The sequence below is a fragment of the Heterodontus francisci genome, chromosome 6, assembly GCF_036365525.1.
Source record: "Heterodontus francisci isolate sHetFra1 chromosome 6, sHetFra1.hap1, whole genome shotgun sequence".
NCBI classification, from domain to species: domain Eukaryota; kingdom Metazoa; phylum Chordata; class Chondrichthyes; order Heterodontiformes; family Heterodontidae; genus Heterodontus; species Heterodontus francisci.
In genome coordinates this window covers 40,154,630-40,176,061 of record NC_090376.1, presented here as the reverse complement: position 1 = coordinate 40,176,061, position 21,432 = coordinate 40,154,630, and the positions used below count along the sequence as shown (strand labels likewise).

The 21,432-nt window shown below is 43.4% G+C and overlaps 1 protein-coding gene across 1 annotated transcript in view; it reads left to right on the top strand.

Annotated features, from left to right (window-relative positions):
- Positions 1 to 6,524, top strand: part of rxfp2b (relaxin family peptide receptor 2b) — a 264,102-nt gene extending 257,578 nt beyond the window's left edge. Inside the window, 1 exon segment of the mRNA XM_068034408.1 lies at positions 6,238 to 6,524. Coding sequence (XP_067890509.1) covers positions 6,238 to 6,524 — 287 coding nt within the window.
- The last annotated feature ends 14,908 nt before the right edge of the window (positions 6,525 to 21,432 follow it).

The window sequence follows — 21,432 nt, the reverse complement described above, 5'->3', positions numbered from 1 at the left end:
AAGTCTGCTGATGCATAGCTCCTCAGAAAGGTCTCCTTACCACCTGTGCTGTCTGTTCACTTTCTGGGGAGGGGTAATAGTGAATAGGTTGCTGTTTTTGTCATGATATCTCACTCCATAGCCTCTTGCCTTTGCTGCTCCTCTGCCTCCTCCATTATAATAGAGTGCAGAGGTATGCCAGTTGGATAGTTCATACCTGCTGCTTAGTCGTTCTGACCATGTTGGGAGATTCAAGGATCTGAAATGTCTCAGATGCAGTGGGATTGATAGTACTGTAGCAATGTATAGCATAGGTCTCACTGAGGTGACGTTTTTAAAAACTGCTAGGAAACTCGTAAACAAACTGCAGAAATCCAGAGAAATGTTTGGGGATTCTTCAGTGCTCAAACTCCACAGGTACGTCAAATTCAGGTGACGTGGTCTGTACCATGCCTCTTATATCTGGGTATAAATCCATACCAGCATCTTGGTGACATTAAAACAGGCAATCCACATCAACTGCATCATTAGATGGAGGCAGAGCTATGGAAAATGGTTTTGCCAAGCAGATGGTGTGAGCAGCCAAAAAAATTGAGGGATCTCATGTAGTGCTTTTTTAAGCATAAAAAGTGTCTGAAATCACTTGCACACTAATTTCCTTGTTAAAAGTTGGCACTACAGCACTCACATGCCACATTTATGGTGATAAACATGAGGAAATTCCAGGTTCTTTGTAAAATTTGTGTATTTGTCATTTCTTTGTCCTAATCCTTTCTTCTTAAACAAAAGTCTTTCTTTGTATTAAAGTAGCAGATAGCATGAACTTAGTACTTTAACTTGACATGGCTTTTGAAAAAGTACAATGGTTATCTAATCAATGTGAGTCTTTCTAATGCTATCTTTTGTATGATATTGTCCCCATGGCTTCTAGCAGGCATATTATGCTAAATTGCATATGCATATGCATTGGACAGTTTATATAAATCTATGGTGTTTGTTCCCTTATACAGTACTACAGAAGAATAATTTCCTCAATTTTGTTTCTATGTCATTTAATAAAACTGAACACTTAGCTAAGAAGTTTCTCTTTTTTCTTTGTTCATGGAATGTGGGCACCAATGGCAAGACCCTTTCCCATCCTTAATTGCCATTGAGAAGGTTGTGGCGAGCCACTTTGTTGAATCACTGCAATCCATGTGGTGAAGAAACTCCCACAGTGCTTTTCGGAAGGGAGTTCCATGATTTTGATCCAGCAACAATAAAGTCTTACACAATAATCACGTTGCATGCAAAACGTAATATGTTGTTTTCTGTGTGAGGAAATAACAGGAACTGAAGGAGTAAACTCTTGCCATAGAATTATTTAGATCAAGAGGTAACAAAAATGAATGTGGTTTTCGAATGATACCTTAGTATATGAAATCCTCTGTTAGCAAATATTTTTTAAAAATCTAACTGAGCTGATCCCGGTCACACCATTTGAAGCACTGTGTTCATAATTCCTTCACGCAACACTCAGCTGCGGTAGTATGGCCAGGTAGTCTATGGTGTTGGATTTAAACTCCATTCTTTGTGGGGAGTGTGTTTGAATCCCACCACTGGCAGAACTTGTAATGCTGTTCACTTTAGCCAAAAATTTCTGAGATAGATAGTATTTTATTAGGTAAGGGTATCAAGGGATATGGTGCAAAGTTAGAGTTGAGATGCAAATTAGCCATGATCAAATTGAATAGCATAGCAAGCACGAGGGCCTAAATGGGCAACTCCTGTTTCTGATATTTAGGATGTCCCAACCAGCTTCAACCAATTAATTACTTCTGAAGTTACTGTCGCAATTTAGAGAAACGCAGCAGCTAAATTGCACACAGCAAGGTCCCACAACCAGCAATGAGATATATTACCAAATATTCTGTTTTCGTGATGTTGATTTGTAATGAGCTGCCAGCATATAATGAGTTCTTTTATGTTGTTTGATGCAACATAAATCAGATGCGTGGAGTCCAGTTGGTTGAAGGTCTCAAACAGGTTTATTACAGCTTCTCTCTGATTCTTGTCTCAGGTCTGTTTCGCTGTAGACTTTGTGTATCGGCTTGTGTTTATGCGGTCTCTGGTGCTTTCCTTGCTGTTGTTGCCCTGTTTTCTGTTTGCTTGATTCCTGGCTGCATCTTTGGAGTCATATTTCTTGCATAGGCGGGCCCAGTGTCCTTTAGCACTGCATGCCTTGCACAGGTCTCAAAATGCAGGACAACTTCGCGGTCAGTGTGACAGACCACACTTACCACGCATCTTGCTTGCTCTTTTTGATCTGGTTATCATGCCAATATGGTTGGCTGCACCTAGTGCTTGCAGTTGCTGTTGTCCAGCTACAATGGCTTTGTATCTCCTGCCATTCTCCAGCAATGCATCGATGCTGTGACTCTTCTTTTTCCCCCAAGAGGTCCTTCTGAAATGCTTCAATGTGTGACTACAATCACCAGCTCCATTATTCAGTCTGACAGCTCAGTTTCTGAGAAGTCGCATGATTCCCGTGGCTGTTGCCTGTAGGACATCAATTCCAGGCAGTGAATTCTAAAATTCACTCATAATCTGAGCTGATCTTCTAGTACTTTCCATATCTTTGCAGGATCTTTATGGTCTTTGTCAGATTGTCCAGAGGTGTTGATTCTGTGTAATTCCTCATTTCTAACTGCTATTAGTATTTTACAACCTGTTTTTCTGGGTCTACAATTATTTGGTCTGTGAAAATAACTGCATTCTTTGTTTGAACAGTTGGAAGTCGGATAGGATATCCAAGGCCTTCCAGTTCATGCTGGGAAATTTGGTATCCATATTTCTGCTGTTCTTTTGCTTTAAAACTTGATTTAAGACTTTTTCAATGAATCTGCACTGTTTCCCCTTTAAGAGACTCTGTTATTTATACCAGCTGCTTTGATTGACAGGAGCATCTGTTTGCTAGTACTCAATTTATCTTGCTTCCAGCATTTAAGCCTGTTTACACAGCTGTTCAATAGGCACTTCAATGTTTTCTTTGAGTTTTTTACGTTCTTCACACTTGAGGGTTTTAATGTTTTTTTACTGTGACTTTGTGAATGGAAGCACCTATTCATCCTCAAGTTGTTTAATGGGTTTTTTTTAACTTTGAATGCGTGGATGAAGGCTCTGTAGTGATCCGGGTTTTCCCACGTTTTTTCTAATGGGCACCTCCCATAATGGTGCCAACCTCGATCAGCCTGGGAGTGGAGTCGGGTCTTCCCCGTTTTTTTTTACACGGAGCTTTTAGAAAAAGGCAATCTTTTGAAGGACTTCAAAGCTTTTTATTTAAAGCAGTACCCCTCGATCATCGGGACAATGACTCAACTGGTTTGTTTGCAGCCTGTCGTTATGAGCTCTGTCTGCTACAATTGGAGGTAAGTCCCTTTTTTCTTTACTGTTTGAGACAGTATTGTTTTTTACTTTTCTCTCCAGTGGCTGTAGGAAAGTCATTTTCAGAGCTGTTTTACCTGTGGTGTTCAACTTAGACTTTTTTTCTCACCACAGCTGCCACCATGTAATGAGTTGCCACCAAGTAATGAGTTCTTTTGTTGTTGACTGATGCAACATGAATGAGATGTGTGGAGTCCAGTTGGTTGAAGATCTCAAACCAGTTTATTACAGCTAAACTGTTATACAATACAGAACAAACTATTTACAGAACCTTGCTCTGGGTGTTACAGTTGCAGAGTGACTCTGGCTTCACATCACATGATTACACCTTGGTGCTTAGCTCATTAGCATGCTAAGATCTTAAAGGGACATCACTCTTAAAGGCAATCATATAACAGTTTGAGGTATAAATGTGGATACGACACACCCCTTAATTTCCTTTGAATAATACTACAGCGCACTTGAGAAGGAAGGCAGTGCCTTGATTTAACATCTCATCCAACAGATACCATTTCCAACACTATGGCATGACTGCAATAGTAGTATTTCTCAGATCCAAAGTAGATGACCTCACACTTTCGCAAATTGAAATCCACCCACCATATTTTGTCTACTGTTTTAGTCTGTCTATGTCCCTTTAGAACTTCCATTTCCCATCCATACAACTTACTGTGGATGCACAATTTTATTTCTTATTCCAAGTCATTAATATATATGGTGTAAAGCTGAGACTCCAGTACAAATCCCCAGGGAACACCTCTTGGCACATCCCACCAGAGAATAAATCTTTTACCTCCGATTCCTACCTCCCAAATGATTACCAACCCATATCTCAAGGTTATCTCCAATTCCATGCACCCTCATTTTGCTGCCAGTCTGGCACATGGAACTTTAAAATGCCTTCTGGAAATCCATATAGACAATATTCACAGAAACTCTCCCATCCGCCATACTGGTGATCACTTCAGAAAATTCAATCAGGTTATTCAGACCCTTCACGTATCTATTCTGACTCTCTTTTATCAACTGCTACTTGTTCAAGTGTTTAACTACTCAGTATCTGATGATAGATTCCAGTAACTTGCCCATAATGGATGTTAAACTGGCAGACCTGTTGTTAACTGCTTTCTCTCTCCCTCCCTTCTTAAATAATTAAATGACATTTCCAATTTACAATCCAAAGCCACCATTCCTGAATCTAGAGAGTTTTGGAAAATTTTGACTAATGCATCTGCAAGTTCCTTACCTGTTTAATACCCTGAGGTTGTAAAAGGAGCAACATAAGCGCAAGTTCTTTAAAAACCATTGTTGCAAAGTGCAGCAGAGCCACTCACTGGTATAGAATGGCACTACTAAATATTAATTCGATGACACTCTGAAAATATGTCAACCAAACTGATGAAAATAGCTTTCTGCCCTGAGTTAAGCTCCATTTTTAAAGTAAGATTTCAATAATTTCATTGCGCTGAACTTTACACCGCCGCACGATGGTGGTGTGGGGCGGCGTAAAGTTGAGCGGGAGGCTCCGGGAGGCCTACCCGCCCTGCTCCCGCCTCCAGTCAAGTTTACGCCATCGGGGGGTGGGGAGAAACGGCATGCTCACCCGAGGCCATTCAAGGCCCTTAAGTGGCCACTTAAGGGCCCTGTCCCACCTCTACGGGTATTTTACCCACGGCAAGCGGGTGTGCTGGGGACGTGAAAGGCCACCCAGCGATAGCTGCCAGCCTTTCCGTGCCCTGGGGGGGTGGTTGGGGCCATGGCAGTCGGGCACAAGGTGCCCAATTGAGGGCCGCCCCGCCTCCCAACCCACCCCTGGGACCCAAGATGCCCCCCTCTCCCCCCAAACAACTGCTCCAGCCTCACCAGGGAAGGACCAATCCCCCTGGTGAGGCAAGCCCAACTTACCTGGACTCCTGGCTCTATCAGGTCAGCTGGGCTGCAGTCCCAGCAGTGGCCACCACTCCCAGTAGCAATGCTGAGACTAATAGCTGCCGGCCCGCTGATTGACCGGCAGCTCACTGAGGTGGGACCTCCTCCCTCAAGTGGATGGAAGTCTTGCCTCTGGACAATTAAAGCCCAGGGACCCATAAAATGCGGGATGGATCTCGGGCTGGGCGAGGTGGAAGCGGGTTCGCCCGTCCGCCTAAGGTAAAATCCAGCCTACTCTCTTAATCAACATTTTGGTTCATTCTAAAAATATAAATGCAACATTGGGCTGGCTCCATAAAGAAATTAGAGGATGGTCTACAGCTTTTCTTTATCAATAGTTGCAACATTTAAATCATTTTGTTATATTTTCCTGAACAAATGGAGTAAGGTGTCAGCTATGGCTCAGTGAGTAGCACTTTTACTCTGAGTCAGGAGGTTGTGGGTTCAAGTTCCACTCCGGAGACTTGAGCACAAAAATCTAGGTTGACACTCCAGTGCAGTGCTAAGATAGTGCTGCAATGTCAGAGGTGTTGTCTCTCAGGTATGATATTAAACTGAGGGCCCTGCCTACCCTCTCAAGTGGAACTAAAAGATCCATGCCATTATTTCCAGAAGGGAAGGGGAGATATCCCTGGTGTCCTGGCCAACATTTATCTTTCAATCAACATCACAAAATAGATTCTCTGGTCATTATCCCATTGCCGTTTGTGAGAGCTTGCTGTACACAGATTGGCTGCTGCATTTCCAACAACAATAATTACACTTCAGAAGTACTCCATTGGCTGTAAAGCCCTTTGGGACATTGTGAAAGATACTATATAAATGCATGCTTCTTTTAGTATTTCAATCTATCAACATTGATAAAAATATAAATGTATTCTTATTGGTGTTTGCTTGATTTTTCAGGAACAATTACATCATGGGTAGTTATATTCATACTCCCAATAAACAGCGCATTGAACCCAATTCTCTATACACTCACAACCAGTTTCTTCAGAGAAAAGATGAAACAATTTCTGTGCAAACAACAAAAAAGTAATGGAAAGAACATGTGGACAGAGAGTTCTTCAAGACAGTCAACTTCATCAGTTAAACTTGGATTTTTGAAAAGAGTATCTGTTGTAGAAAATGTAATGAATTCAAGACATCGCTGACACTGTGAAAAATTCTTACCATCAATTGTGGAAGGATAGTTTACAAGGAAAGTGAATATTAAATTATTCAGAAGGTTACTGACTAAAGTAATTGTTGCCTGTATTTTGAGTGTGTGCCTTCATTACTACAGTTGGAAATTTGCAAAATTTGAAGAAGGCAAGTGTCTTTGGTAGTTATGTATCAGTTACTACCTGAAAATGGTTTCTCTTAAAACTTTAAATACAATGTTGGTGATTGGTATTATTCCTTTTTCTTCAATATAAGTTCTACAGAGGCAGCAAATGAAAATGGAAATACTATTTTAACAAGAATAATTTTAAATTCAATTTAACTGTGTTTTGTTATTTTGTGAAATTCTTGTTAAAATGAGTAGGCAGCCAAAAAGAATGGGAAGCCTATACTACAGTTATTTAACTGTGATATGTTGCACCTAGTGTTTCATTTGAACCCTTCAGAACACCAACAGCTCTGAAGAATTGCAGGCTCTTTCAGCTAGCCTTTTTTTTAGATTTTTAGAAACAAACACTAGCATTATATAAAATCATCCAAATGTGTGGCATAACCTTCAATTTGTAATATTAACCCTGCACTACCAAAATAAACACTAACTGTAAATATTTTCATTGTGATCACACTTCCTTCCTTTTTTAATTATTCTCCAGACTTTCCTATTCTCTTTCTTCTATTTACTTTATTTCTAATTCACCTTACTTTATCTATTCCGTGCCTTTTTTATTAATATTTAAAACACCCACTTATTTAGTTTCCTTTACCTCCTGGGATTTAATTTTATTGATGAGACCCATATGGAAAAAAGTAGCATCAGTTAGGATGCAAAGTATCCCTTGTGGCTGTTTTGTTAGACAATTGAGTTCCTGACATGCTTGTGTTTATATGCCTCAAATTAGGAAGCATAACCATATCAGAAGTTATTTCATCTATGGTGTAACGATCTAATAGTGAAGAATTATAAATAATCTAATTGCAAGGATTTTTTGAAAAATGCATTCCAATTATCAAATGATTTTTGCATTGGCAATATTGCTTTTAAAAGGGATATTGATGCCAAATGTTTGTGGGAGTTCTGCTGGTCTCTGCTTCAACTTTGGTGGGATGCAGTTGGAACACCTAGAAAAATGGCGGAGACCTGGTTACGCCAGATTGCCATCATTTTCAGGTGTTTCCTCTGGCTGGATTTTACCAGCCCTTTGCAGATGGACTGGGAAGAGGGAGGGCTGGTAATATGGTGCCGAGAGGCATCGGGAGGGGAACCCGACGTCTTCCCGATGCCATAGCATATTAGAAGCAATGGGAACCTCAGCGGGGCGGCAGCCCACCGGGCAACCAGTTGAGGCAATTAAGCGATAAAAACAGAAAATGCTGGAAACGCTCAACAGGTCTGGCAGCATTTGTGGAGAGCAAAACAGAATTAACATGAAAGGCCATAGGTCTAAAATGCTAACTCTGTTTCTCTTTCCACAGATGTTGCCTGATCGGTTGAGGTTTTCCAGTATTTTCTGTTTTTATTTCAGATTTCCAGCATCTGCAGCAACTGGTTCACTGCTTGCTTAGAGGTGTACTGGCATCCACAAGAGCATATGTGGCACTACTGGTGGGAAGTAACCTGGAGCTCATCCCAAAGAAACAGGTCAGAGTTTGAAGATCATCCCCCAAGCTCGACAGTCATTGAGGAACTTAAAGTCCTTTGAAAAAGGGATATTGCAGCTTGGTTTAATTTAAAGTAGACATTTGACCGTTCTCTCATCTGAACACACATTACTTGAAATAAACTATGCTTAAACAGTGGAGATCAGTGAACATAAGTCAGTTGATTTTCAGATAATATTCCAGTTCCATAATACACCAGCTGTCCTGCAGAAAATTTATAATTACACAAAAATATTGATTCTTATTACAAGCCACTAGTATACAGAAGGGCTAGCATCATAAAGTTAAAAATAAAATTAGTGCATCATGGTACTATTAATGGAGCTGTATTAATTATTATATATTGATACTGTAAAATGGCACTTTAAATTTGCATTATTCGAATTTTCAGATGTTTACTGGTAAGCCCAGGGTGGGTATTTAATCTTTCCTTTATTCTAATTGTTTTTATCTTAATTACTATTCATTGCAAAAAATCTTCATCCAAGCATGGTGAATTATCTTGTTTTGCATCACCCTGCAGAATATACAACCGTATTTTAGAATTATTTCCTGATATTTTGCTAATGTTACTTAAACACTTCAGTTCCTAATATTGTTGACTGAAGCAGGTAGTCTTTGCTCTAATTAATCTGCCCTCCCTATATTTTTATTACTAAGGTATCCTGAGAACCATTGTGAATTTTGTTTTAAATTATGTATGCATGTACTGTACAACAGAAATGAAACTTGCTTTTAACTAATGGACACTGTTGGAGAGATTTCGCCAAGCAGAAAGATAGATCATGAATTTGGCTGATTTACATGGGAAATTATTAATCGAACATTTTTGAACTGAATATGTATCTTAATGTTAACTTATAAATGCAGATGAATTGAAAAAATATTTATTGTTGTAATATTTGTTTGAATCTAGGTTAATCATCATGCAGACAGCAGAAATTACATGTAGTCATGCCAGATTCTTAAGAAACATTATATTATCTTTTTTTTTACAAAATTTAGGCTGCCACTTCAGTGCACTACTGAGGCAGTGCTGCATTGTTGGAGGAGCAGTCTTTTAGATAAGATGTTAAACCAAGGCCCAATCTGCCCTCTCAGGTGGATGTAAAATAACATTTAATGGTTGTCACATGACTCAAGTTAAAACTAGAACAGAAAGACTGGTAACTGGGAAAGATGTAGGCAGAGAAGTGACAGTTGCGCGTCCCTTGATTGGACAAGATTGGGAGCAGCAATGCGCACCTGAGAGAGCAGCAAACTCGCAAACCTTTAGTTGTAGTGTTAGTGTTTACCTTCTGGAATGAGATAAAGTTAGCTCCTGCTGCTGAAGAAGTGTCAAGGAGGAAGAGACTAGATTCTTGTTGAATGTTTAAAGAGTCTCCTGTTTTTGAAGAAAATCCTGCTAAATTAATTCTCAATGCCGCCTGAAAAGAACTGTTCTAAAAGCTCCCAATGACCCATCTACGTGGACTCAGGGGCCAGACTGTATGCCAGCTTTGGAACACAACGTATCTCATCTGCTATATTCGTCAAAAATGAGCAAGTATTTAGCCCAAGTGTTTTTTCTGTCTGTAACAGAGCTCTGAACAAAAATCCCTTTTATTTTTCTGCTTAACCGGTGTATGTGTGTGGGTATATGCGAGTGTGAGGGGTTAAGGTAAAAATGGAACTTTAATATTTCAATCTGTGTGTTTATGCTTTACTTCATTACTGGTAAAGTCTTGTTTAATAATAAACTGATAATTTTGTTGTTCATGAAAGAAACCTGGTTGGTGCGTTTTATTCTGGAAAAAATAGAGTATATGATTGACTATATCAGTAAGTGGGAAAATTTAAATATATGTTGTGACCTGTGGAAAAGTGGAACTAGAATAAACGGTGCACTCCTCCCGCCTCAGTCGTAACAACGGATAAAATGTATATGAAAGATCTATTAAATGCATACGAGGCATGTTCAGACTTTGATAAATTTTAGCAAGACAGACTGTTATTCCATAGAGGAATATATCATGGAATTTAACACGTTATATAAAATATTGTAGAAATTCTATCTGGAGAGCCATTGTTCAGTACTAGCTTTCAAATTGTTGGATTGTGCTAAAGTATCAGACATGGCTAGGCTCCTGGTCTTAACTGGAGTGAGATTCTCAGAAAGACACATGCTTTTGGATCAGGTGGCTGAAGCTTGAAAGAAATTCCTGGGAAAGCAGTCATTTCCAGCAGCCTTCATGGCATAAATGGGATATTTGGCAGTGTCACAGGAGATGGAGGACTCAATGGTAGCGGCCTTTCAAGATCGTTTAGATAGGGAGTGCAAGCATCAATACAGCAGAAGAATCAAAGACAAAAGAAATGAGGATAGAGACATTTTTGGCAGATCTGGCAGATGACAGGAGTACAACAACAGATGAATGAACCCCAGGAACTCCTGTAGAATTATTAACAGATGTTGCAAATGTGATTCAAAATATTATTATGTGGTAAATTGTCCAAAGTGGAACAACCAGGTTTTCGAAGTGACGCATAACAGGGAAGGTTCAGAAGTGGAAGATGATGATATTGATCAGTTTGAGAGAATTGTACAGGTCACAAGAAGCTTCAGTCTGGTAATGAGTATACTAATTGTGGATTTATTTCATTGCGCTATGTTGGACAGTGGTTGCATATCCACAGTATGTGGAACAGTTTGGTTGAAATATTATTTAGATTCGCTTAGTAGTGAGGATCAACATAAGGTCAGGGAATATGAGTTCTACTTGCTTCAGGTTCAGGGATGACAACACATTAAAGTCACTGAAAGAGGTGGTGATACCATGCAGAATAGCTGTAGTAAGCCACTTTATTAGTACAGATGTGGTATCTATTAAGATACCCTTGCTGCAGAGAAAATCTTTCGTGAAAAAGGCACAAATGAAATTGGACATAGGACATGATAAATAAATTGTCTTTGGAAAGTCAGTAGATTTGCAATTTACCCACTCAGGACATTATTGCATCCCTTTAACAAAACCTAACATCTCTAATAAGAATGTTGAAGAAGTGTTAATGGCATCAGGTGATAAGAATTTGAGAGGGAAAAAAGCATTTGTCTTAAAACTACATCGACAATTTGCTCATCTCTCTTCTCACAGATTAAAAATCCTACTAAAGGATGTGGGGGTGGTTGATGAGTACACAAAGCTTATTGAAGAGATTAGTGAAAAATGTGATATATGTAAAAAGTATCGGAGGACACCATCACAGCCGATTGTAAGTCTCCCATTAGTACTAGACTTTAATGAAGTATTAACTATGGATTTAAAGGTGTGGGACAGGACAAACATTTTTATTTTGCATTTCATAGACATGGCAACAAGATTCAGTTTTTCTACAGTAACACCTGGTAAAGACAAAAAAGTGGTTGCAGATAAAATCATGGAAAAATGAATAGAGACTGGACTGGGGGCACTGGATAATTTCCTGACTGACAATGGGGGGGGGGGGGGGGGGAACGGGGGGAGGAAGGGCATTTGCTAATGATGAGTTTAGAGACATGCAAAAATCTGGATATTGTAGTGATGAACACTGCAGCTGAAAGTCCTTTCAGTAATGGACTCAAAGAAATCACACAATGATTGATGAGATCCTCCATAAAATCTTAGCCAACCAACCAAATTGAAAGCTAACATCTGCCCTGATGTGGACAGTCCATGTGAATAATTTGCTTCAAATGGTTGGGGGCTATAGTCCGTATCAGTTGGTGTCTGGGAGGAATTCCAGAATACCTTCTGGGCTGTGTGATCATCCCCCGGCCTTGGAAGGGACGACAATTAGTTCCACCTTTTATGTGCACTTGAATGCCCCATATGCAGGAAGGAGGGCATTCATCAAGGCAGAAGTCTCGGAAAATTCGGTGAGCCTTTAATCCTGGGGATTTAGTACACTATAAAAGAGAGGGGCAGAAAGAGTGGAAAGGTTCAGGTAAAGTGATAGGGTATGAATGGAAGACAGTGATTCTCCAACATGGGAGTCAAACTATTAGGGTCCATTCATCTAAGTTAATTGGGATTAATTATAAACTTGCAGAATCTGAACAATTAGTAGAAGGCAATGAGGCACCCTCACATACTCATATTCATTGACAGCTATGAGGAACAGAATATGGTAAATAAGAGGCTGGATGACAATAGGCAAAGTGATACCGGTGCACAGATAGGGCTATTTTACCCAAAGGACAACTGCCTAAAGTCAGTACTAGGGTAGTGAACATACTAGAAAGGTCCACTGAATGCCAGGATGTGACCATTGTAGGGAGACTACCGGCAAATTCAAACATTGGCTAAAAGTCCAAGATGATGAACAAGAGGTAAAATCTCTGGCAAATGAGGTGAAACAGTGAAAAGCAAGATAACATAGTGCGAGTCCCCATAGTGGGTCTGGAAGTGAGTCTGGAACTAGGAACCTCTGATCATGGGAGGGAAAGATCCTGTAGCAGTAGCCCAGAAAGAGATAAGGGGCTGGATTTTGTGTAGGATGTGGGGCTCCCAGCCGAAAAGGGGTGGGGAACTCCACCTCAGCATTTTTGCAGGCCCTTGGAGCAATCCTCCGGTGTTTTCAAATGTACGTTTCAGGAGGAAGGATCCCTGTCCCTTTAAAGATGGGGATCCTGCCTTCATGAGCTGCCAGCCAATCAGAGGGCCGGCAGCTCAGCAGTATCATCAGCGCCACTGGGAGTGGTGGCCACTGCCAGTACTGCAAAGGCCTTGGACCCAGGCCCAACGGTGGAACCCTGGACAAGTGGTAGGTGAGGCGGGGTCACTGGGGTCAGTCTGCAAGGCCCCAGCGAAGAGGGGCTGGTGTGTGGTCTTCTGGTCCAGGTAGATGGGGGGTCCCGGGGGAGTGAATTGTAAAACCCCAGCCAAGACAAGTAGAGGCCAGAGCTTGACTAGACTACACAATAGAGCAAGGAATACAGAACATTCTAAGAGCACTACTAGAAGTAGAAGCCCTTACGATTGTGAAATTATGGTGGCTGCAATCAAATTAGAAGAAAAATTAATGAGGCAAAACAAAAAGAGTTGGAAAGTTGAAAGGAATTTGTTGTCTATTCTGAAGTGCAAGAAAGGGAACAGCCAGCCTTATCACATAGATGGATATATATGGAAAAAGTACTGCCAGATGGGACATAAAAGGCTAAAGCAAGACAAGTGGCTCGGGGTTTTGAAGGCAGGAAAAGTGATTTTAAAAATTATCTTAGCTCTTTTAGCCACATACTCATGGGAATGTAGGTCGATTGATCTAAAAGCTGCATTTTTGCAGGATGAAAATTTCAAAGGGAAGTGTTTTTGAAACCACCTAAAGAAACGTGTAATGTAGAAGGGAAGCTGTGGAAATTAAACAAATGTGTTTATGGATTGAATGATGCATCAAGCGTATGGCATTTCTCCATTAGGTCTACCTTGCTGAAAGAACGCTATATTCAGCTGACAGCAGATCCAGCAATGTTCTCCTGGTATCACAAACAGAAAGTCGCAGGCATCTCTATGATGCACATCGATGATTTTCTATGGGGAGGTTCTGCAGAATTTGAGGAATTGGTTATAGAGAAGTTAAAAGGGAATTTAAGATTGGAAGTCAGGCTTCAGGGGCCTTTAAATGTATGGGGTTAGACACTAATCAGAATAGGTTGGGAATAACCTTGAATCAACATTCATAACTAGAAATTGTTAATTGTATCCTGATAAATCAGGCCAGGTTGTCATAGAAAGATGGTCTTGCACCCAAATAAGAAACAGAGCAGTTAAGAAGCTTGATTGGACAGGTAAACTGGTTATGCACTCAGACAAGACTTGATGCCAGTTGATGTATTGGCACTTAGTAATGTGATGCAACATGCCACAATTGAAGAGGTTTTGAAGGCAAATAAAACGTTCAAAAAATTAAATTTGGAGAAATGCATACTCAAGTTTCCAGCCCTGGGTGATCCGAAAGCCATGAGCTTCTCTTTAGTGATGCTTCTCATGCCAATCTTCCAGATGGATATTTGAGTACAGCTGGGTTTATCATATTCTTGGTGGGGGAAAATGGAAAGTGTTATCCCTTGGCCTGGTAAGCCAAGAAAATAAAAAGGGTAGTGAAAAGTACCCTCGCTGCAGAAACACTAGTGCTAGTAGAAGCGATAGATATGGGATTTTACTTATCTAACAATTTGATTGAAATCCTATACAAGGGGCATTCTGTGAAAAATTTGCCTATTGAATGCTATGTGGATAACCGTTCTCTGTGGGATAACGTTCATTCGACAAAGAGTGTCACTGAGAAATTTTAAGAATTGACCTTGCTAGTATAAAGGAAATGTTGAAGAGAAAATAAATCTCTGATATAAAATGGATCAATGCAAGTTACCAATTATCGGACTGTTTTACAAAGAGGAATGCTTGCTCCAAGAAATTGTTGGAGGTCCTAAAAGACCTTGTATTGTGATGAGTTGTACAAAATATGGAAAATCATTTTTCTTGATTTGTTTTGTAATTATTTAAGTATGTTATAAAGTTTTTTTCTTAAAGAAAGGGGAATCTGTTTATGGTAGGTTAATTAGGTTGCCAAAGATACACAGGTGAAGGGCATTGTTTAATTAAGCACTTAGAGCAGGATAGAAAGAGAGCCTGCTGGGACATGGGGGTGTTGAGCAGGAAGCACAGATATGTAATGCTGGATTCTGTGAATAAACTGACTATCGAGAAAAGAATCCATGTCTAGCTTCATTCTTCCCCATTTGGCTGATATCCATTCAACAGCAGAGGTCGTGGGTTTGCAAGGTGCTGTCAATGGAGCCTTGGTGAGTTGCTGCAGTGCATCTTGTAGACGGTACACACAGCGGCCACTGGGATAAACTTTATTGAGACAAGGTGGATGGGTATGGAGGCATGGGGGAACATGAAATCGAGTCAGGGCACGTCGGGCAGGAAGTCTGACATCATGACATCCCATTCCAATTTTCTGCAGGGAGGCAATCATGGCAGGCAGAGGTCCAACATTGACACAGCGGACAGGTAATTAAGATACCTTAGAGGTCAACTGAAAATGATTTTAGTCAGCAGTTACAAATTTATTAACGGCACATGGGTCTCACAGGGCTTCAGAATCTCGCCTCCTCAAGGAGGCGACATAGAGATGGCAGAGCATGGCTGGCTAGAAGGGGAGGCTATCAGAAGGGCAACCATCGAGGGCCTGGAAGGGCCCCGAAGGGAGGGCTGACCTTAGGGCATCAAGTGTGAGGGGAAGGTGTGCTGCGCTGCAAAGGGGCCAATACAACGATGGCAACAGGTAAGTGACACCTGGTCAAAGATCACAAGTATGGAGCATCAACAGGGGGACACTGGCAGAAGAAGACTGCCTTTCAAGGACAGGCCACTTATCATGGGCCTCATTCACCCCAGGCTTCAGGGATCCTGTTGAAGATGAGGTGCTCCTGGCAGGAGGGAGGGCCAGGCACCTGCAGTGGCACTGCAAGGGTCTATGAACCCACAGGAGGGTCCTAGGTGCCTCCGGACATGGAAGAAGGGCAAAGAGGATAGAGAGGGCTGCCCCACACAGAAGGAGGTACCCTCCACAGAGAGTGTACAGGTCGAGGCTCAACCACCTGAAGATGTCTGACAGCCAGTGCCAGTGAAGACTCCGCCTCTCCAGGGAGGCTGTGACAGACCTGTGTGCCATGATGCATAATGAGCAGTGCCCCAGGGGACTTGTTGTAATGCAAATACCAGTGACCCTGACGATCACCATGGCGTTGAACTTCTATGCCACCGGATCATTCTGGGGATCCAGAAGGGACACATGTGGAATTTCGCAGTCTGGGGCACATCGGTGCATCAAGCAGGTCACCATTGCCTTTTTCAGGAGGACCGAAGATTATGTACACTTCAAAACGGATCCCAACTCACAATCAGAGAGGGCTATTGGTTTCAGGGCCATCGCTAGATTCCCCCAGGTACAGGGTGTCATCGACTTTATGCATGTGGCCATCAAGGCTCCAGAATACCAGCCAGCAGTCTTCATCAACAGGAAGGGCTTCCATTCCCTCAATGTGCAATTGGTCTGCAACCACCGTAAATGGATCATGCAGGTCTGTGCACACTTCCCAGGAACTTGCTGCATTTTGAGGCAGCCCCAGGTGCCTGAACTTTTCCGGCCTCCCTCCAGCCTTCAGGGAGGGAGCCTTGGGGACAAAAGCTACCTACTAAGGACATGGCTGCCGACACCTGTGAGGGACCCACACACGGATGCAGAGGAGAGGTACAACACCTGCCAGGGGACAATGAGTAGCCATTGATCAGGCCATTGGTCTGCTGAAGATGAGATTCAGGTGCCTGGATCAGCCCTCCATTATGCCCCGGTGAGGGTTTCACATATCGTTATGGTTTTCTGTGTGCTGTACACCCTTGCCCTGCAGAGGGGAGAGCCAATGAGCAACAAGGATAATGACGAGCAGGATGCCTCTGCACACAATGATGAGGAGCAGGAAGATGGCTTGGCCAGATAAAGGGCCCCAGGGGCAACAAATGATTGGATATGAGTGACAGGCAAGGGAGGCTCATCACGCATTCGTGTTTCATTTGACTCTTTATGGCCTTTGTACCTTTTCCAATAAAGCCCTTCCTTGATGCAGCCATCTTTCAGTCTTCCTTCCTTAACGAAGCAATGCCTTACTGAACATTCATGCAGAGCAGATCTGGTGAGGCTCCAGAGTTGATACCTTGCAGCATCAAGCCCATGATGCAGGAGAAAGGGAGGAATTCCATGTCTGGCAGCAAACATTTATTTACATGTAGAGTATAGAGTGACAATGTGATCAAGCAAACACTGTGAAGACCCAGTGATTCTATGTGCACTTCTTAATTCAATTACGTGTATTCTTACGTGGTGCTGCCCCTGCACTGTTAGCTGAGGCAGAGGCTGTCTGGTCACCTTGTTGCCCTGTGGCTAGAGATGACCTTGGCGGTCGTCCTCAGGATGCCTTGGGCCTGGATAGCCCTGGCATGCTGTGGTCCTCCTGCACAGAAGCAATACCGCCTTTATTCAGCAGGGATAGAGGAGCTGGCGACACTGGCAGATGGAGCGAGGAGCTGGTGTCCACACCAAGAGCACCTTGAGAGGAGTGTCACACTCCCCCTCCCTACCTAGGCAGACTTCTGCCGCCCTGCTGACTAAAGAGGCCAGAGGACCAGGGAGGGTCCCTGCCCCCTTTTGCCCTGCCACTGCTGCTTTGCGGCCATGGTGAGGATGAGGGTATACAGGTCTGACCAAATGTCCTGCAGACAGAGCGCTCTGCTGGATGTGGCTCTCCATCACAGCCTCCAATCTGTCAATGGAGCAGGCCACTCGTGCACCAGTCAGAGACAATATCGAGCTCAAGGCTTGGATGGGCTCCTCCATCATCCATGTTTGATCATCTCTGCCAGATATTGCCGCACCTTTCGCTGCAACTCCAGCATTTCCCAGAAGCACTTCATGAGCCTGGGCTCAGCATGGGCTTGGCCTCCCACAAGCCCCCGACTGAGAGAGGCCTGGGCTACCACAGCCTCCATCAACTGCTTGGGCGTGTGTATGCTGTGTCCACCAGGTTCTGTGCCCACAACTAAAGTTGCGCGCAAACCCACTGTGGTGCATGTATCTGCGCTGGTGGAGGATTATGAGGTGCTGCTGGATCCTCTGAGGCTCCTTCCTCCCCCTCAGAGATGGCAGGAGATGTTGCAAATTCCAGTGTTCTCTGCTGTGCCACAGCTTGACCTGCATGACAGAACAAAGAGACATGTAAGGATCAAGGGCCTGTCCTCCCTCCATAGCAAGCACCACAATGATGCAGACCTGTGTGTGCACCTTATGTCTTGTGAGCTGCATGGCTCCAAGGTGGCTGATGCTGTAGTGTGCCCCTTACTGTCTTGAGAAGGTGCTCCTGTCTCCCCATCAGCAATACTACACCCATCATTTGGGCTGGCCAGCTCCATGGCCTCCTCCTCCATCGGCGTGAGCAGCTGAAGGGGACCCCCGCCTCTGGTCTTCACAGGCTCCCTACGGTTATGCGCCTTCTTCTCCTGCATGCAGAGGGGAGATGTTGGACCCCTAGCAACATCAATCCTAAAGAAAATAGGCTGCTTGCCTCATTTAATTGCCACCGTGACAGGCCATTGACCATCATGTGGCATCTCTTTTTCTCTTTGCCCACGTCTGGGGGGGAGATGGGGTTGGGGGGGGGAAATTGATCGTTCTCCTCCCAATGCACCCTCCTACTTCTCCAGATCAAGAGGATGACAGCGTTAAATGATCTTTTCACAATCCGATGAGGTCATTGAGTCACTTGCAGCACTGTATCCATGTGCGCAGAGTAACACTGCAGCTGCTGACCTCAGCTATCTGTTTTGGGTGGCAGGTCTCTTCCTCCTGTCACTCAGGAACAAGATGTCCCTCCTAACCCTAACATTCTGAAGGAGCACATGGAGGGAGGCATCAGGAAAGCTTGGGGCCACATGGGGTCCCCTGTTAACCATTTATTGAGAATTGCTGTTACCTCCTTCTCTTCCAGCCCTTGTGAGTGCAGAGTGCACTACAGGCCTGGCAGCCCTTTAATGATGGCTGTTTTAACTGCTGAGGCAACAGCTGACACCTTGCTCCCCGCCTCTGGGCCCAACCCTGACAACGTAATTGCATGCAAGGCCTGTCTCATTTGGGTTAATTGGCCAGCCGCCACTGAACAGCGTGCGGCCGGCCACTACTGCCCCCAAGGTGGATTGCGTCTGGCTCCTCTTGCCAGTGGGACTGGAGTCCCAAAAATAAAATCCAGCCCACTGTGCGCCAGTGGTGGAGGGAGTGAATGCTTGGTGGCTGGATTGCCAATATCAAGGGGGTTGCTTTGTCCTGAATAGTGTCAAACGTCTTGAGTGTTGTTGGTGCTGTACTCATCCAGGCAAGTGGATAGTATTCCATCACACTTTTGACTCATGCCTTGCAGGTGGTGAACAGTATTTGCGGAGTCAGGAGAAGTGCTACTTGCTGCAGAATTCCAAGCCTTTGACCTGCTTTTTTAGCCACAGCATTTATATGGCTGGTCCAGATAAGCTTCTGGTCAATGGTGACCCCCAGGATGTTAATGGTGGGAGATGGTATTGCTGTTGAACATCAAGGGGACTGGTTAGTTTCTCTCTTGTTGGAAATAGACATTGCCTATGTTACGGCCACATGGTGAGGGGTATGGATGGTTCCCAGTGTTCAACTCCCACCTGACCGCGGCAAGTATTTTTGTTATTAGGGTTTTAACCCCTTTGTATTTCATTTGTCAAATAAACAGACAACGACAGGTTTTCTTGTCGGTTTAAAGCAGAAGATTAATTATTTATTGAGCAACACATGCCTTTTCCCAAAATTGTGCAACTGCACCCACTCACGCATTCATTTGCACACACAGGCAAGAAGCGACAGAGAGAGGGAAAGGGGTAAGTGGTTTGAAGTTGTCTTCACCCAAGAGAATGAGGATGTAGATATGGAACTTAGAGAGAGAGACTGTGAGGTTCTTGAGCAGATTGTCATAGGGAGTGACAAGGTACTGGAGGTTTTGGAAGGCTTAAAAGTGGACAAGTCTCCAGGTCCGGACGATTTGTGTCCCAGGATGCTGTGGGAGGCGAGGGTGGAGATTGCAGGGGCTCTGACCCTAATTTTTAATTCCTCTCTGGCCACGGGGGAGATGCCAGAGGACTGGAGAACAGCCAATGTGGTCCCACTATTTAAGAAAGGTTGTAGAGATAAGCCAGGGAACTACAGACCAGTGAGTCTCATGCCAGTGGTAAGGAGACTATTGGAGAAAATTCTGAAGGAGAGAATCTATCTCCACTTGGAGAGGCAAAATTTGATTAGGAATAGTCAGCATGGCTTTGTCAGAGGGAGGTTATGCCGAACAAATTTGATTGAATTTTTTGAGCATGTGACCAGATGTGTAGATGAGGGTAGTGCAGTTGATGTAGTTTACATGGATTTCAGCAAAGCCTTTAACAAGGTCCCACATGGGAGACTTATCAAGAAAGCAAATGCACAAGGGATACAAGGTAACTTGATAAGGTAGATTCAAAATTGGCTTAGCTGTAGGAGACAGAGAGTGATGACAGACGGCTGTTTTAGTGACTGGAAGCCAGTGTCCAGTGGCGTACCACAGGGATCTGTGCTGGGTCCCCTATTGTTTGTCATTTATATAAACGACATAGATGACTATGTGGGGAGTAGGATCAGTAAGTTCGCAGATGACACAAAGATTGGCTGAGTGGTTAACAGTGAGGTGGAGTGTCTTAGGTTACAGGAAGATATAGACAGGATGGTCAAATGGGCAGAAAAGTGGCAGATGGAATTTAACGCTGAAAAGTGTGTGGTGATACACTTTGGAAGGAGTAATGTGACACGGAAGTATTCAATGAATGGCCTGACACTGGGAAGTTCCGAGGAACAAAGGGACCTTGGCGTGTTTGTCCATAGATCTCTGAAGGCAGAAGGGCAGGTTAATAGGGTGGTGAAAAAGACATATGGGACACTTGCCTTTATCAATCGAGGCATAGATTACAAAAGCAGGGAGGTCATGTTGGAGTTGTACAGAACTTTGGTAAGGCCACAGCTGGAGTACTGTGTGCAATTCTGGTCGCCACATTATAAGAAGGATGTGATTGCATTGGAGGGGGTGCAGAGGTGTTTCACCAGGATGTTGCCTGGGATGGAACATTTAAGCTATGAAGAGAGGTTGGATAGGCTTGGGTTGTTTTTGCTGGAGCAGAGAAGACTGAGGGGTGACCTGATCGAGGTGTACAAGATTATGAGGGGCATGGACAGGGTGGATAGGGAGCAGCTGTTCCCCTTAATTGAAGGGTCAGTTACAAGGGGTCACAAGTTTAAGGTGAGGAGCGGGAGCTTTAAGGGGGATTTGAGGAAGAACTTTTTTACCCAGAGGGTGGTGATGGTCTGGAATGCCCTGCCTGGGAGGGTGGTAGAGGCAGGTTGCCTCACATCCTTTAAAAAGTACCTGGATGAGCACTTGGCACGTCATAACATTCAAGGCTTTGGGCCAAGTGCTGGCAAATGGGATTAGGTAGACAGGTCAGGTGTCTTTAATGCATCGGTGCAGACTTGATGGGTCAAAGGGCCTCCTATGCACTGTATTATTCTGTGATTCTGTGAAGTGAGGTAGGCTTCGGAGTTCACGGTAAACCTGTTGAATCCTCTCGTAGGTCAAGTTCTCTTTAGTTGCAGGCCTGAGGTGTTAAT